The 16246-nt window shown below is 32.7% G+C and overlaps 1 protein-coding gene across 1 annotated transcript in view; it reads left to right on the forward strand.

The window, feature by feature from the left end:
• lt (vacuolar protein sorting-associated protein light) overlaps positions 1–14814 on the forward strand; it is a 356245-nt gene extending 341431 nt beyond the window's left edge. The window contains exons 22-23 of the mRNA XM_090394164.1: positions 5275–5354; positions 14741–14814. Of these exons, the coding sequence (XP_090250290.1) occupies positions 5275–5354; positions 14741–14770 (110 nt within the window). The 3' untranslated portion in view covers positions 14771–14814. The remainder of the gene's footprint in view (positions 1–5274; positions 5355–14740) is intronic.
• The last annotated feature ends 1432 nt before the right edge of the window (positions 14815–16246 follow it).

The following is a 16246-nucleotide window of genomic DNA, read 5'->3' on the forward strand; positions in this document are numbered from 1 at the left end:
GAATTTCTGTATGAAGCTGGCAAGCAATAAAGTTCCTTTTCAATTTATTTATTTCACCTGTAATAAAACCTATATGAATTAATGACTACAAAAACTTCACTTATCTCTTCATAAAAGGATATTCTCTCTCTGACTTCCATTTCTAACTTTTCTTCTCATTTCTGTTCAGTCTTCATATACTGAAGACATAGAAACTCCACAGATTTCTCTTGCTGTGTTCCTTTCCTATGCCCCAAACATTTGGATGCTTATCAATGTTCAATAATCTTCTTTTCTTCTGTGCATGCTCAGAAATATGTTAGAGTAACTTTTGCTCCTGTCCACTATTGCGTGCCGCCATTACTGCTTTCAGCACTGAGCTTGAAACGACAATGTCCTTTCTTCATGATGGAAAAGTTTAATTAGAATTTCATTATGAAACAAGCAGAATTTATTACAGCTCATTTCACAACTCCTTATACACTGAGGGAAGTTCATTTAATTGTTTGTGCAGTGCGAGTTACTGTGGTAACTTTTACTTTCCTGACTACTAACGACATATTTTGTGAACAACATTTGTCTGTATACAAACAGAACCAAGATTACAAACTTTTTTGACAGCTTATAGAAAATTATAATTATGCTTACAAATATCTAATTTAAATAAATTTATTTCACACCTAAGCAACACTTCAGGAGCCAAAAAAAGAAAATAACATACATACATCTCAAAATGTCTTGGCTGGTACATACAAAATTAAACATACGTTTAACTACTTTACAAAATAATACCTTATTAACTTCTTAACTCTAAATTAATTACTTTCTTATTTTTAATTTGTGAGAGATCTGAATACAGCTATTCCATATACCTGTATTTGCAGAGAGCCTTTGGCGAATAAAACCAGTGTTTTAATTTAACACAATTTGGAACGACATTATTATCTCAGCAGCATTTTAAAAAAGTTAGTCTGTTTGGTTGTCTAGATACTTCAACTTACTATAATGGCAAGCCTTGTTTGCTATGGAATTTCTGGAATTGCAAAGGAACATTAAAATATTCCAGAAAGATGACTATACTATAAAGTTAGATGGGAAAAAATCAAGATTTAAAGAAAGGAAATCATCAAAAAATTCAGACTAATTGATGGCATTATGAGAGCAATAGTGACAGCAAATTAATTTGATAGAATGAGGCATGTACTTTTTAAATCAAAGAAGATCAAAAAGATGAGATTTGAAGTTGGAATCTCTTTGACATAGTAATCAGAATGACCATATGCACAAATATTACCAATGAGATGAAAAGAGGCAGTGAGTTGCACAGGTGTAATTGGGAAAAACTGAGATGAGGTGCTTGAAGAAGTTGAAGATGGATATGAGCATCATTTATGTTGAAACTAAGACTTGCATATATTTGAAGTGAAGCCAGAAGGTTTTGAAAGGTTTGCTTTTTATTCCTTGCATGCAGTCTATTTTTATTTGCTTGACTTTTAATTGTTGTTGAACTTGCAGGGGACATTGAATATACAGTAATTCATTCTTTACTAAGCTACCCTATTGAGAATTTCCACCAACTCTTCTGCAAATCATAGTCTCAGCAGTACTCTTCTACTTTCCATCATGTATACTTTTTGACACAGTGACACAAAATTATTTGTTAGCTGATCCCAGAAGCTTCATAAAATATTACAATTAGGTTTAGTTCAATATACTATTTAGTAGCCAGTTTGCAGAATAACTATTTTAAGACTATTCATCCAAAAGAATAAAATGCTGGAAATAATGCAGAAAAGTAAACCTAGTTGATGCTTGAGTCCAAACTTGATTTGGGCCATTTCAAGCTTCTAGTAGCAAAGTGGTATTCTAGTATTACAATAGACAGTGAAACTCACCACCCACTTAGTAGAGTTTTTAGCATTACCAAGGCTCATCTTTCTCAAGAGGAGGTGTGAATTTCACACCTGAACTTAGTTAGTTCACTAGTATATAGAAATAGTGACTATTGAAGATCCAGCATTATTTCAAAACTGAATGTATGTAGAAGCTATGAAAGCTTTGTAAATTCGACATTGGAATTGCTAAGCCATCTCCAATGCTGAGGAGCTTATGCAAATACAATCTTTGGCATCGAAGTTGCCTTATCTTGCACTACTTAAAAGAACATGACTGTTGCCTAGTATATCAGTATATTTTTGCCTTTTGCTAGTGCATTTGTTAAGGTTTCACTGGCCTTACAGCTGTTTCAAACTGATTAGCTCTTTTCAGAGACCAGGCAGAAACCTTTAGAGAGCAAAAACTGTCATTCCATGCTAAAGCAGTCCATTCTCAGAGAGTTGTATTTTCCATAAGCGAACTCTCGCTTGTGCATAATAATTACTAAAGAAAGCCATACAGCTTCATTTTGGTGCCATAAATTATATAGAAATAGTGAATATTAAAGATCCAGCATTATTGTATGTGGAAACTATGAAAATTTTCTAAATTTGACCAGAGAAAGTCAAAGGACTGTCAGGCCAGTGAAACCTTAACAAATGCACTAATAAAAAGTGAATATATGGATGCTGGGCAGCAGTCATGTTCTTTTAGGTAGCGCAAGCTAAGGCTACTCCATTGTGAGAATTGTATTCGTATAAGCTCTCTGGTCAAATTTATGAAACTTTCATAGTTTCTACATACATTTGGCTCTGAAATAATGTGGATCTTTAATATCCACTATTTCTGTATAATTTATATCGTCAAAATGAAACTGTATGGCTTTTTCTTTAGTAATTGTTATTATGCACCAACTGAAAGGTCACTTATGGAAAATACAATTCTCTGACATTGGATTGCTTTGGTATTGAAAGAGAATTTTTGCTCTCTTAAGCTTTCTACCTGCTAGCCAAAAAGAATGATAAGTCCATGTGCTCTTGTGGTTTGTCTGCTGCTTTGCCTGGCGAAGGCTTGGCGCAGTGGCAGACTTACCTCTCATTGTTGGTCAGAAGTTGTCTGGTATAGTTTGATTTCAACCAAATTCCAGAGAGTGACCATTTTGGGCACTGATTAATTATCAGCTACTTGGGACAGCATCCCCTTTTGGGGCACTGAGAGGTTTGCAGATACTGAAGGGTGGCCTTTTAAAGGTCACTTGTTCCAAGTTTTTGAAACTTGGGCAGTTTTGAACTTGTTTTTCCTGCTGGTCTCTGAAGAGAACCAACCACTTTGAAACAACTGTTGGGCCAGTGAAACCTTAACAAATGCACTAATGAAAGGTGAATATGGATTCTGAGCAGCAGTCGTGTTCTTTTAGGTAGTGCAAGCTTCCAATGCCAGGAATTTTTTTATTTTTATTTTTATAATGTAGTTAACAATAATGAAAGGTTATTACTAAACCTTTCGTGGGTGGTAACTATAGTACCTTTGTACCATGGGTAGGCTAAAGATTTTTTTTTCCCATTTTTTGTCAATTTTTAATACATTTTTTGTAATTTTTTAAGATTTATTTTTATATGGTCCCGAAACCCTGCTCTGGAGAGACCAAACATGGAACTCTTCAGTCACTTCAGGCCTCCAATAAGCAGGACAGTGGTCTCACACCAGCTGATGAAATTTGTCTTCCACCACAGGCAATCACAACCATCCATGCCCACAGCCGGATTCGAACTGCAACTTGTTGGTTGGAGAGTTGGTATGCCAACCACTCAGCCAACCATACTGGATTGTATTCACATAAGCTCGCTGGTCAAATTTACGAATCCTTAATATCCACTATTTCTATGTAATTTATGTCACTGAAATGAAGCTGTTGGCTTTTTCTTTAATAATCACTTGTAGGTAGTTTTTTCACTCTGATAGTTCATGTCTCTTTGTTGGGAGATATATCCTGACGTTTAGGCAGAGGATTAGATTGTTGTAGACCATCAAATTTCTCTGAAATTCATATTTCTACATTGGAGTGGGTGATAACATCTGTTCTACATTTTAACTTCTACAGTTTAACCTAGACACTGCAATCATTCAGTTTATCTTAGCTGTTTGTAGAAAATGTCTTAAGTTTCCTTTTATGTCCATTAGTGTACAGCTTCCTCTTATAATAAGATATTGTTTCATTGACTTCTCCTTCTCCTTGAGGGCCTAACTAAAAACTAACAGATTTTACCTAAGACTTCAGACTGTCTTAAGTGCATTTCAAAAAATGCATAAGCATTCTCCATCCATATGCATAGTATTTTTTGGCTCTGGATTGTTGGATAGATTTTATTCAAATTTAGTACTTGGAAGCCCTTCTGTAAACTTTCGAGTAATTTCAGTTTCAGTTCCATTTGAACACCATTTACAAGGCGACATTTGTCAATAAAACTTTTAAAATGGTATTCAGTAATAGCTCTATTTTGTCTGAATGGAATTTAATGAAATTTGGTATTCATTTTTAATCTGCCTATTTTAATTACAAAAATTAGTAAAAAAAAATTATAAATGTACACTGCATATGCCAGAAATCGTTCATTCATTGCAATAACAATATCAGTATCCACAAATGCTATTGTGAATCACTCACAATAGCATTTGTGAGTGATTTTTTCATGATTGCTATTTTCTTATTTTCTATCTTAAGATATGTACAGTTTCCCCTTCCTTTGAAGCAAAATCCAACCAGACTCATGCCTGTAAAATCCAACCAAACTCTGCTGTTTCATGTCACTCATTCCACATATTATAAAACACCAAAACAGTGGAGCAGCTAACCACTTACACTAAAACATTGCAAGCTATAATGGTATTGCTCAGCAGACTAATTAGTGATGAAAAAATACAACAGTACCTGAGATTGGTAAATGATAGCTTCAGCCATGTAACTCCCTTACTTTCATTCAGAGAACTTAATATAGATGGGAAGAGCTGATATGTAATTACATATTGATATCATTATAATTTTCCATTACAATTGCATAAATTGTACAACAAGATTATTCCTTTTCTGTTAACCGTTAACAGTTAGTAGATTGGTTGGTTGAATTTATTTAGAAATTTTCTAAATAAATGTATTTAGAAATTGAATTTATTTAGAAAGTTTTCTAAATAAATTCAATTCATTCAATACATTGTTCTCACAATGGTAATTAATTACCATTGTAGATGGTAATTAATTACTATTGTAATTGTAGAAACAGTTTACATATTAGTAAAATAAAATATAACATATTAGTAATAATGAATAATAAAATTTTAATCCCACTTATTTATTAGTATTATAATTATTATGGCAAAATTTTAAAAGGGCATTCTTTTTTACTGTTAAATATGCTATTTCAGATGTACAGCATGTTGGAAATGTGTTTGTCTTTTACTGCAAACATTCTTATCATGAAGATTGTTGTCCAACCGAAGGAACAGTGAGTATTTAGCATATAAACATACTCAAGAATTGATTTTGCAAGATTTTTTAATAAACTTGATCCTTCCTTTTATGACTTCTATGAGTGTTCCTTCTAATTTTTGTTGACCCATGTGTGCATGAAAAAACATTTTGTGTGCAAGAGTCCAATCTCAGAATCAATATGTACTATAGCATGTGCTCACAGTAGCAAGAAGTCACAAGACACAAACTCTTAATTTGATTTCTCTAAAATTGGTGACAACATCTTTGTTAAAAGATTGTGTGTTGCGTGCTAAATATTTCTATAAGAACAATCTAAATGCTTACTCCTTGAGTTACTTAAATACTGCATATACATACAGTTTATAAACAAATTCGGCCATTGAAATTTAAACAAATTTGCATTTCTGTTCCGCTTTAATTTCAATATGACACTATGAGGGTTAATGCACTAAAAACCTCTGTAATAATATTTATAATATTAATGCTGCCCCATTTTTGTTTATCAAGCATTTGATAAAGAAGTATTTTTTTTAACATATTAAAAGAAAGACAAATAGTAAATAATATTCTAAAAGTTATAAGTATATATGAAAATAATCAAATACAAACAAGATTAAATTATGAACTAGCATATCCAAGAGAGATAAACCAAGGAGTCCGACAAGGATGTCCCCTTTCAGCAACTCTTTAATATTTATCTAAATGAAATAATAATAAAATGGAATAAAAATTTCCATCAAGGTATTAAACTTTCTCCTACTTGAACTTGAATACTCTCATTTTTGCTGATGACCAAATAGTAATTACAAATTCTGATGATAACTTAGAGAAAGACATTTTAAATTTAAATGAAATAGCCAAAGATTATGGAATGATAATATCGACAGAAAACTCAAAAACAATGTCCTTTAAAGGACAAGATCCAATAAGAAATGAAATAGTAATAGATAACAAGATTTTAGAACAGGTGAATTCATTTTACTATCCAGGATGTATGATTACATATGAAAAAGATATAAATCTAAAAATTGTGAAATATTTAAAAATAACAGATGTAGTTAACTCTTATCTTTAAACCTAACCTAGTACAAAAACAAACCAGACTAAAAGTATACAATACATTTACCCTACCATTCCTATTGTATGGAAGTTATATCTGAACAATAAAACAAAGACAAATAAAGAAATAACATTTACTGAAATAAGAGCCAACAGGCTTCACTTCAGCGAAGTAAAATTATTCAAAATTAAGTGGATATTGAATATACCACATTATTTCTTAGCTGAATAAGAAACTCAAAGATAGGAAATCTAATCTAAGAGTTTCATGCCGAATATAGAAAACTATATAAAGTTCGGCAAGTTCAAGCATAAGCCAACACCTGGTAGTGCAATGCCAGGGCAACTTGTAGTAAAGGTGGAGCAAACTCCGATCATTGTCCTTAATATTTTCCCATAAAGTAAAACACAGCTCTTAGGAGATGTATTGCTGTTCTACATTATGAGAGATGGTCATTACCCAGACCGGTTTCGACCTTTTTTGCGGTCTCATCAGTGAGTAGGTAGACCTAGATGTAATACTAAGGTTTCAATAGTCAGAGCTTATTTCTTTACTGTACGAGTTGCCAAAAGGTGCACGAATACAATTGCTGAAATAAGAGCCAACAATTTTACTTCGCCGAAGTGAAGCATGTTGGCTCTTATTTCAGTAATTGTATTCGTGCACCTTTTGGCAACTCGTACAGTAAAGAAATAAGCTCTGATTATTGAAACCTTAGTTAGAGTAGAGAATGCTAGTACTGGTAGAATAATTCCAGGGACACAAGGATCGTTGTATTTATATATGGATCTAAGGAGTATTCAAAATAAAAGACTGAGTTTGTTGCATTGATTGAGTTGGTATACATGAAGATAATCGATAGTGAGACTTAGTTGTGATAATGTCAGGAATAAAAATGGAAGGATAAGAAGGTGAAAAGAGGAGGGGATGGGAGTACTGTTAATGATTGCAGATAATTGTGTCATCATAGTGCAGAAGTTGATAGTACATCTGCAGAAGACTTTAATTACAGGAATATAGAATAGAAGGAAGAGATAGTGTATAGCAGGGGTGTTCAACCCGTCAATCGCAGAGCAATTTTTGGTCAATCTCTTGTGTATTCCTCCTTATTTACAAATTTAATTAAAACTGAAAACATAATATTTTATTTATCATTATTTTGTATTATTGTTAATTCGCTTTGTATTGCTATTGTTTATTTATTTTTCGTTAAAATTGTCAAATCAGTAATTTTCTTATAAGTCCGGGTAAATGAATTAATTTGGATCAGTGGAAGTCAAACAGCAAGCCGAGTGAATATGATTATAAGCAAAGTGTAAAAACTCGATTGTAGCTTAAATATTAAATATTCCAAAGCACATTACATCAATTTTTTTCTTTGGTTAAGTCCCATGTGAATATTGTAAAAAAATAAACTTTGTTTGTCTCAGTATAGTTTGTATTAGATGTTTTTTTGTAAATAACTCTTTTGAAGCTAATTGTATATACTGCTTTAATAAGAATATGTTAGAGTGTTAAAAACAAAGGCAATGTTTTTGTCGTCGAAGCTGTACATGGCGGCATTAGAAAGATTGTTATTGAAACTTGTATGTGTGAGAAAGGCTTGCAGGCTCTAAGTAAACATCTCCGAAGTCAGTCAGAAAGAGTTCAAACAACTTGCTGATGGCCGGCAACTTATAATCAAAAGAAAGTGGAGGAGAACAAAAGGCATGCCGAACTTGAAACGTAAGATGAAAGACTCATACTGATTCTTTGGGGGTTGCAAACTTCGTGTGATCTCAGAGGATGCCTAATAAAAAGGGACTGAAGCAAGCAGAAGGGGTCCCAGTTCCAGAATTGCTGTCAGAGAGGAGGCTGCCCGGTCGAGAGTCACCATCAGAGAGACTGCCCGGATCAACGTTGCTTGAGAGAGGAGTTTCTCTCTTCCAGAAGGGATCTTCTCGGTTTGAGACGTCGCTAGAGAGAGACTACTTCTAGGCTGCAGACAAGGTTTCAAATTGCCAAAAGGAAGAGTTCCAATTGCCGGAGAAAAGTTTCCAGGCCAGGTTAATGTCAGATGTTTACCAGTGTGTTGTGTTTTCATTACAATTTGATGAATCAAACGACTTCACTGATATTGCTCATTTAATGGTATTTATTCGCATGGTATTTCAAGATTATTCAAGTAAAGAAGAACTTTTGAAAATTATACCATTATTGGGAAGGACTGGGGGAGAAGACATTTTTTCGGCATTTGATGAATTTGTGAAACAACACAAACTTCCGCTTTTTAAACTTGTGTCTATTACTGCTGATGGTGCTCCTGCAATGATAGGTAATAAATCAGGCTTCATTTCATTATGTAAAAATGATGACAAATATCCAGATTTTTTAACGTACCACTGTATTATTCACCAACAGGTACTGTGTAGTAAAAGATTAAACACAAAAGATGTTTTGGATATTACATTTAAAATTGTAAATTCTGTTTGAGGAAAAGCCCTGCAATGGCGGTTATTTAAATTACCAGCAGATGATGATGGGGAACTTCTGTTGTACAATAATGTTTGCTGGCTCAGCAGAAGTCAATTTTTAGAAAGATTTCTTGTATTAATTAACGATATAAAAATTTTTCTTGATGAAACAGGAGATATTTATCCACAATTGAGTGATAAAAGATGGTTGTTACATTTATCATTTTTAGTAGATTTCTGTACAAAATTAAGCAATTTAAATTTAGAGTTACAAGGTAGAGATAAAAATTTATTTGACATGTTAAGTTCAATAAAAACTTTCCAACAATACTTACTTTTATTAAAGAAAAATATAACTGTCTACAAATTTAGACATCTCCCATATTTATTTAAATGTTTTGAACAAAATCAAGAAATGCTTCGCTATGATTTAAAAGAATTTATTCATGAAATAGAATTAGTTGAGGAAGAAATAAATTCAAGATTTAAAGATTTTAATAAAACTGAAATGATTGTATCTTCATATTGGTTTGAATGGCCTTGACTGTCAAGAAGTGCTCTTCTCACGTCAGGAAGCAAAAGGAAGTGTCCAAAATTTTTGGTGGTTTCAAGAATTCATATTTATTACAATTGGGAGAGTTCAGTGTTATTTTTGCCAGTTCTTTAAAAACTCTCTTGGTTTGATATAGTGTGCTATGCCAGTCTTCTTCTGCTTTATTTTGGGAGCTTGGCTATCCTGGGTATTTGGCTATGATGCTGGGCTTAACATATGTAATTTTTATGCTTGTACAGTCAAACAACTTTCCTTCTTGTTTTAGCCAGAGTAAGCGAGCAAGCTTGCAGAAGCAATAGACTATATCCTCAAATGGAACAGGAAGGAAGCATTCTGTTGCTGTGGAAGCAGATGAGGGAAGCTTGCAATTGGCATTGTTTTAATTATATTAAACATTAAAAATCATTAAACAATTAAAGATCTCAGACAACTGAAATGAGGCTCACTTACATGTAACCAGCATTTTAGATCAGATCAGAAAAATGAAAACAATAGTTCACCTAAGGAAAATATTAATAGAAAATATGGATATTATCAGTTAAACATAATTATATTAAACATTAAAAATCATTAAACAATTAAAGATCTCAGACAACTGAAATGAGGCTCACTTACATGTAATCAGCATTTTAGATCAGATCAGAAAAATGAAAACAATAGTTCACCTAAGGAAAATATTAATAGAAAATGTGGATATTATCAGTTATAATACCAAATGATATGAAGCATGAGGCTGACACTTCAGTTACAGAGGAAATCTGCACTAAAGAAGCTGAATACTGTTGTTCAGCTTCTGTCTAGTAAAATTCTGAAAAATCACTAGAGAACACTTCTGAATTCATTCATTAACATGGTTTACTTTGGAAATGGAACTGTTTTTATTAATTTTTAATTATCATTTAGCACTTGTTTTATGAGCTTACATATATCATGATGAACAAATATTTCTCTCTCCTTATTAAAACAAACAATAAGTTTTTTTGAACTTAAATTAGACTGCTACCACCAGTTCATATCACCCAAAAATAAATGCTTCATTCATTTCTTGATTTTCAAACAACCATGGACATATGGAAAATCTTAACAACAAAAATGCTGCATGCTTTATGTCTAACAAGATATACTTTGCAAGTAGTGATAATAAGAACTCTTTGCCCGGTCCACACACACACACACACACACACACACACAAGAAGAACCTGCATCTCACATTAATCGTAACACGCTTAGCCAACTTCCAAGGGAGACTGAGAATTCAGTCACTACCATCCATAAGCTTCAAAATCTCTTATGTCTATCTTGTAAGATTTCCTTGCCTAACCTTCTCTTATATCTCTTCTCCTCCATCTGTTCCTTACAATATGAAGACCACATTGTCCATCTGTCATATGCACAGTTCAGTCTCTATCCCTATTGTACTCTAGAACTAAACAGCTATCTTAAGCTTTTTATGTTAGCATTTTCTTCATATCTTGGAAATTAGCATATATCCAGCTTATTCTTTAAAAAAGGAAAATGTCTTTGCTACTAAATATTTCACATACCATATCAGTATTCACCGTACCACTGTTTATTTTGACAAATCTTGTAATGTATAAACTTTCAAGTACACTTGATTAAAATGGCTCAGTTAAACATTTTTAACTGAACAAAAATGCTTCAAAATATTGCAAAACTCTGCTCTGATGGTGGAATGTAATAAAATTTGGCACAGAGGATATCTACTGTAATTTGTGTAGTGTGGGGAATGACAATTTTGCCATTGCAACTAAAATACAGTTTAGTGTTGTTTTTTACAAAATACTTTCTTCACCTATAATAACAACCAGATCCTCAAAAAGATGAGATATTTACTTTTTTATTAGAGATTATTTCTCCAAGAATAAAAGTCAAAATTAACAGAGTTAAGTAACCAATTGGATATGTTTAAAAGAACTATGTTTACTTTGATCTGTTAGTCATTTAAGCTGCAACAGTCATACTTGATTAATGCCAGGAATTATCCTCAGTTTTAAATATCTGGTCAAAAAAGTGTTCTGACTAATTTAACATTTGGGGAGGGGGGTGGAATATAGTAATCTCATTTTCAAAGATCTTCATAAAAATTTCTCAAATAATGCATATAATATAGATTACAGTAAAATCATAGCTATCCCATACATTAAAGGGTTATCAGATAAAATAAATAAAATTATACACCATTACAATCTTAATGCTACTTTAAAACTACCTATAAAATTAAAAAAACATTCAACTCTTCTAGGGATCCTCTTTTCGCCATTGGCCTGCCCTGGAGTATATCATATTCATTGCACTTAACTTATCTTATATTGGTGAAACTGGATATGACATAAATAATAATAAATAAATTTTCACATTTGAAGTCTGTAGACGTCGTATAGTCACTGCCGTACTTCGCATGGTTTTGGCAATGATGTCTTCTGCTAGAATAAGTGGTAGGGTCGCAGATTCCCTTTCCACAACAATAACAAATAATAACAATAATAACAAAGTTTATAGGACAATCACAAACATCCATGCCCACGGCAGGATTCAAACCTTCAGCCTCTTGGCTGGAGAGCAGATACGCTAACCATTCAGCCAACCAGGCTGGCTGGCTCCCCGGTGGAGAATCGAACCCCGGTCTCCCGTCTGACAAGCGGGGGATACTAACCACTATACTACCAAGGAGGATACTTTATACTCCAGTCAATTCCTATCCATAAAAAATAACACAAATAGCACATTAAATTTAACAATGTTGGTGGGCAGGCCTTTCAGATCATGTACTTAACACCAAATTAATTGGAAAGGTACCTGTTCCATACATCGTACAAAAAACTGGTATGAACACAAATTTAAAGAAGCCTGTAAAATTTTGATCAATCATCTTAATCTTAATTAGGATGTTAATTAATGCCATTAATTATAATAATGCCATCCAAATTCTTGGAATTTGGATGGCACACATTCAGCCAACTTAAGTTCAAGTTTACCAGCAAACCCTTCTTTAGGACTCTAAGCAATAATTTCAATTCTTATAATGTTTTGTTCTAATCAAGTGAATAATTAGGTGAGAGCATGTTGCTCTCTATTTTAATGTATTTCTTAAATATAAAGAGCTAATAAGCTTCATTTTGGCGATATAATTTGATTTATAATTGATTTGATTCAATCGCCGAATATAATTGAATTATATTTGGCGATTGAATATAATTCAATCTTTGAGTTTCTTATTCGGTTTTAAAACAATGTGGATTTTATATCCCCTTAATTTAAAATATATTTCTTAATGATTTCTAACCAAATAGGTAATAACAGGACTAGCTTTGATGCAGTAAGAGTTTTTCACCAGAGGTCAGGCCAGTAATTTTAATGGTTGACCAAATTACTGTGACATTAACATGCCATGAGATTGTGATATAGCTTGTTTCTTTGTATGTATGTGTACTCCAGATGATGACCTTGATATAAAGGTCGAAATGGCAAATGATTATTTTGGTTTATATTAAACTGAAGTTTTACTATAACATAGTAGTTGTTTCTATAATTTTTAATAATGAATGCTGATCGCCTTGTAACCATGAAGGAAAGGATTCTCGAAATGGTAATGCTTTAAAAAAAAAAATCTAATGTTGATATTTTTTATAACTTTGTATAAAAAGCATGATAAAAACCATCCTTTCTAGAGCAGTGTTCCTAGATAATCTGATTATTGGTTTGGTTTGGCTTGGTGTTATTCAAGGGATGGTGGAATAGATATATTATCTATAGTACATTACTAATTCCAGCCTTTTTTTTTTTTTTTTATATTCCTAAATAAATCCTGAATTAAAAAACAAAGTTTAGAAGTAGTTAAGTCTTCAAACCAGGACTTGTGCCAAATGAAATACCCCCCCCCCCCCTCTTTAAAAAAATGAAATAATGCTGTAATGAATGGTGGATGGGTGTGTGTGTGTGCGCTACAAATTTAAGTGCTGCTGCTTTTTTTTTTGTCTTATACAAGTAAATATATAAATGTAAATTTAAATATATTTTACGAGAGTGGTCTGAAAAGTTCTCAGCATAACAACGAAAAAATGAATTTATAATTTCAAAATTATTTTTATTTTTCAACATAATCTCCCTTTAAGACTAATACATTTATTCCAGCAATTCTCCAGCGCCATTATCCCATCCCTGCAGTAGTTCTCAGTAAGATCTGCAAAATACCACTCTACAAGTGCAATCACCTCTTGATTCGAAGAAAAAGCGAGGAAGAGTTTTAGTTTTGGGAAGAGATAGAAGTCAGAGGGAGCCAAATCTGGGGAATAGGGTGGATGTTCCAACAATTCATAGTGCAGATCCCTTAATTTTCCCATTGCCAAAACACTTTTGTGAGCAGGTGCATTGTCCTGATGAAAGATTATTTTTTTCTTCTGCAAACCGGGTCTTTTCTCATGAATTTTTTCATCTAGTCTGGTTAAAAGATCCGAATAATATTCCCCTGTTGTTGTTGTTGTTTTACCCCTTTTCAAAGATTATTAATGAACAAAATGCCTTTAGCATCCCAAAACAGTGATGCCATGACATTTCCTGCTGATGGAACCGGCTTTGCCTCCTTTGGTGCTGAACAGTTGTGGCTTCTGTCCACTTTTTTGACTGCTGTTTGGATTCTGGTATGTAATAGTGAATCCAAGTCTCATCCATAGTAATAAATCAATGCACAAAATCAGTTTTATTCTTGTTAAAACGCTCCAAGCACTGTTCAGATTTTCATGCGAGTGCATTTTTGATCTGCTGTGAGCAAGTGCAGCACCCATCTTGTGCAAATCTTTTCATTTGCAATTCTTCATGCAAAATATATCCTGCACATTCTTTTGAAATGCAATTTCATGCACTTGATCAATGATTTTTGGTTTTGTTACACTTTTTGGACGTCCGTCATGTAGGTCATCTTCAACGCTGGTACGGCCATGTTTAAACTCGGCAGCCCATTTCTTAATTGTCAAAAATGAAGAGAAGAGTGTCCATAAACTTTTATGAACTTCGAATGAATTTCTTTTGGCATTAAACCTTCTTTTACAAAGAATTTTATAACCTCATGATACTCAATTTTATCCATTTCAAGGGATACAGACAACACTTTTGCTTCAGACAGCTGTATAAAACAAACTATGTGATAGAATGACTTGCAATTTCACATGGATGCTTATGACAGATGTACCAACTTAGAAAGGAAAAAAAAATCTTGCCGATAGTGTTGTCATTTATGGTCGAGACCAAGAACGTTTCAGACCACCCTCGTTTATGAATAAAACAGCCATTTTGAATATATTTTGTTCTCTTTACAGGCAACTTGTCCAATGTGCAGGAAGAAGTAATAATTGTATTCTACCCTACAAATAAACTACTATTTTTAATATTTGTTGATTGCAGTTACTAGAACTAATGAATACAATTAGCATTGTTTTGACAGCACAGTGCAACAATGAGTACTCATTTACTATGAAACTGATCATAGTTTCATAATTTCTGGTTTTATACTGCATAAATGGTGGCCATTATACCCAAAACACCATTATAATGAACTTGCTCATTATTGCAAAACAATGAAAAGTTTCTGCTGAAGTTCCACAGCATCAGTGCTATATACATGGCTAGTGTATCAAGTAGATTTTTTTGGTTCTTTAACATACAGGGCAAGAACTGCATATGAAAATGTATTTTTACATATTACCATGATACTTATGTTTTAACAGTTAGTTGTGGTATTTATACTATTATAACTGCAAGTGTCCTTTGGTTTGGTTTTGTACAGTAAAAGCTCTATATTCTCATATACAAATGTGGAGCTTTACTATATATAAAAAATAAATAAATAAATACCCATTATATATATATATATTATTTTATTTTGCTTGGTGCTAGATATTAAGTACTGATCTCACTGTTAGCTGTAAATTTAATTACTGAAAACAGTTATGTTTGCATATTAAAATTTCAGATGACTCACTTGGATGTATATTCATTCCATGTTTATATCATTAAAGCTAAATAAATCCCAAATTAAAGAAGAAAATAAAAAGTAGGACGTAGTTAAGCTTGCAAATAAGGACTTGCACCAAATGAAATGAATATGTATATATATTTGATGTAATGGATATATTTAGCTATTATGACATAATTGAAAAAACTTAAATGACTAAAAGCGGAGGGATGACAAAATGGAAAAAGTATTTGTTATTTGAACGCATAACTAGTTTCGTCTTCTCAGACAACTGCATCGAGTGCATAACATGAAAAGAGAAAATACAAAATATACATTACAAGAGAACAACGGCTATAAATTAAGTTAAAATGGATTGCTGACATTTGAAGGCATTCTGGATACCACAGTACCATTGAGTAAGTTCATGTGGGTATGATCTCACATATGCCAAAGTTGGATGGTAGAAAAGTAACAGAGAGAAAGATATAGTATAGATTAGTATTAAGGTGGATGGAATTGAGGACATTTTTTGTCGATTCAATAATTCTTCTCTCAAGCTCATCATAACATCCAAAAATTATGTTAGCAATGTGTCAAAGATCATCTGATGGGTTTTGGATCAACTGTAATTAAAAATAAATATCTATTGTTGTATAGTTTTCTAGTTGAAAATTTTCTAGCAAAATAACATGTAAATGAACATTTTGAAAAAGGCTGGTGGCAAGACTTATGCATTGACTATTCATAGCTGTATTTTTTCATATAAGAGTTAAATTAATTAGATCAGATAAGTGTCCTCTCCACTGAACTTGACCAACTTCACAAAACCTTCTTAGTGAATGGCTACAGTTCCAACCATATCCAAAAA

This window comes from Typopeltis vanoorti, chromosome 6, assembly GCF_054136105.1.
Source record: "Typopeltis vanoorti isolate ZY-2024b chromosome 6, IOZ_Tvanoo_1.0, whole genome shotgun sequence".
NCBI classification, from domain to species: Eukaryota; Metazoa; Arthropoda; class Arachnida; order Uropygi; family Thelyphonidae; genus Typopeltis; species Typopeltis vanoorti.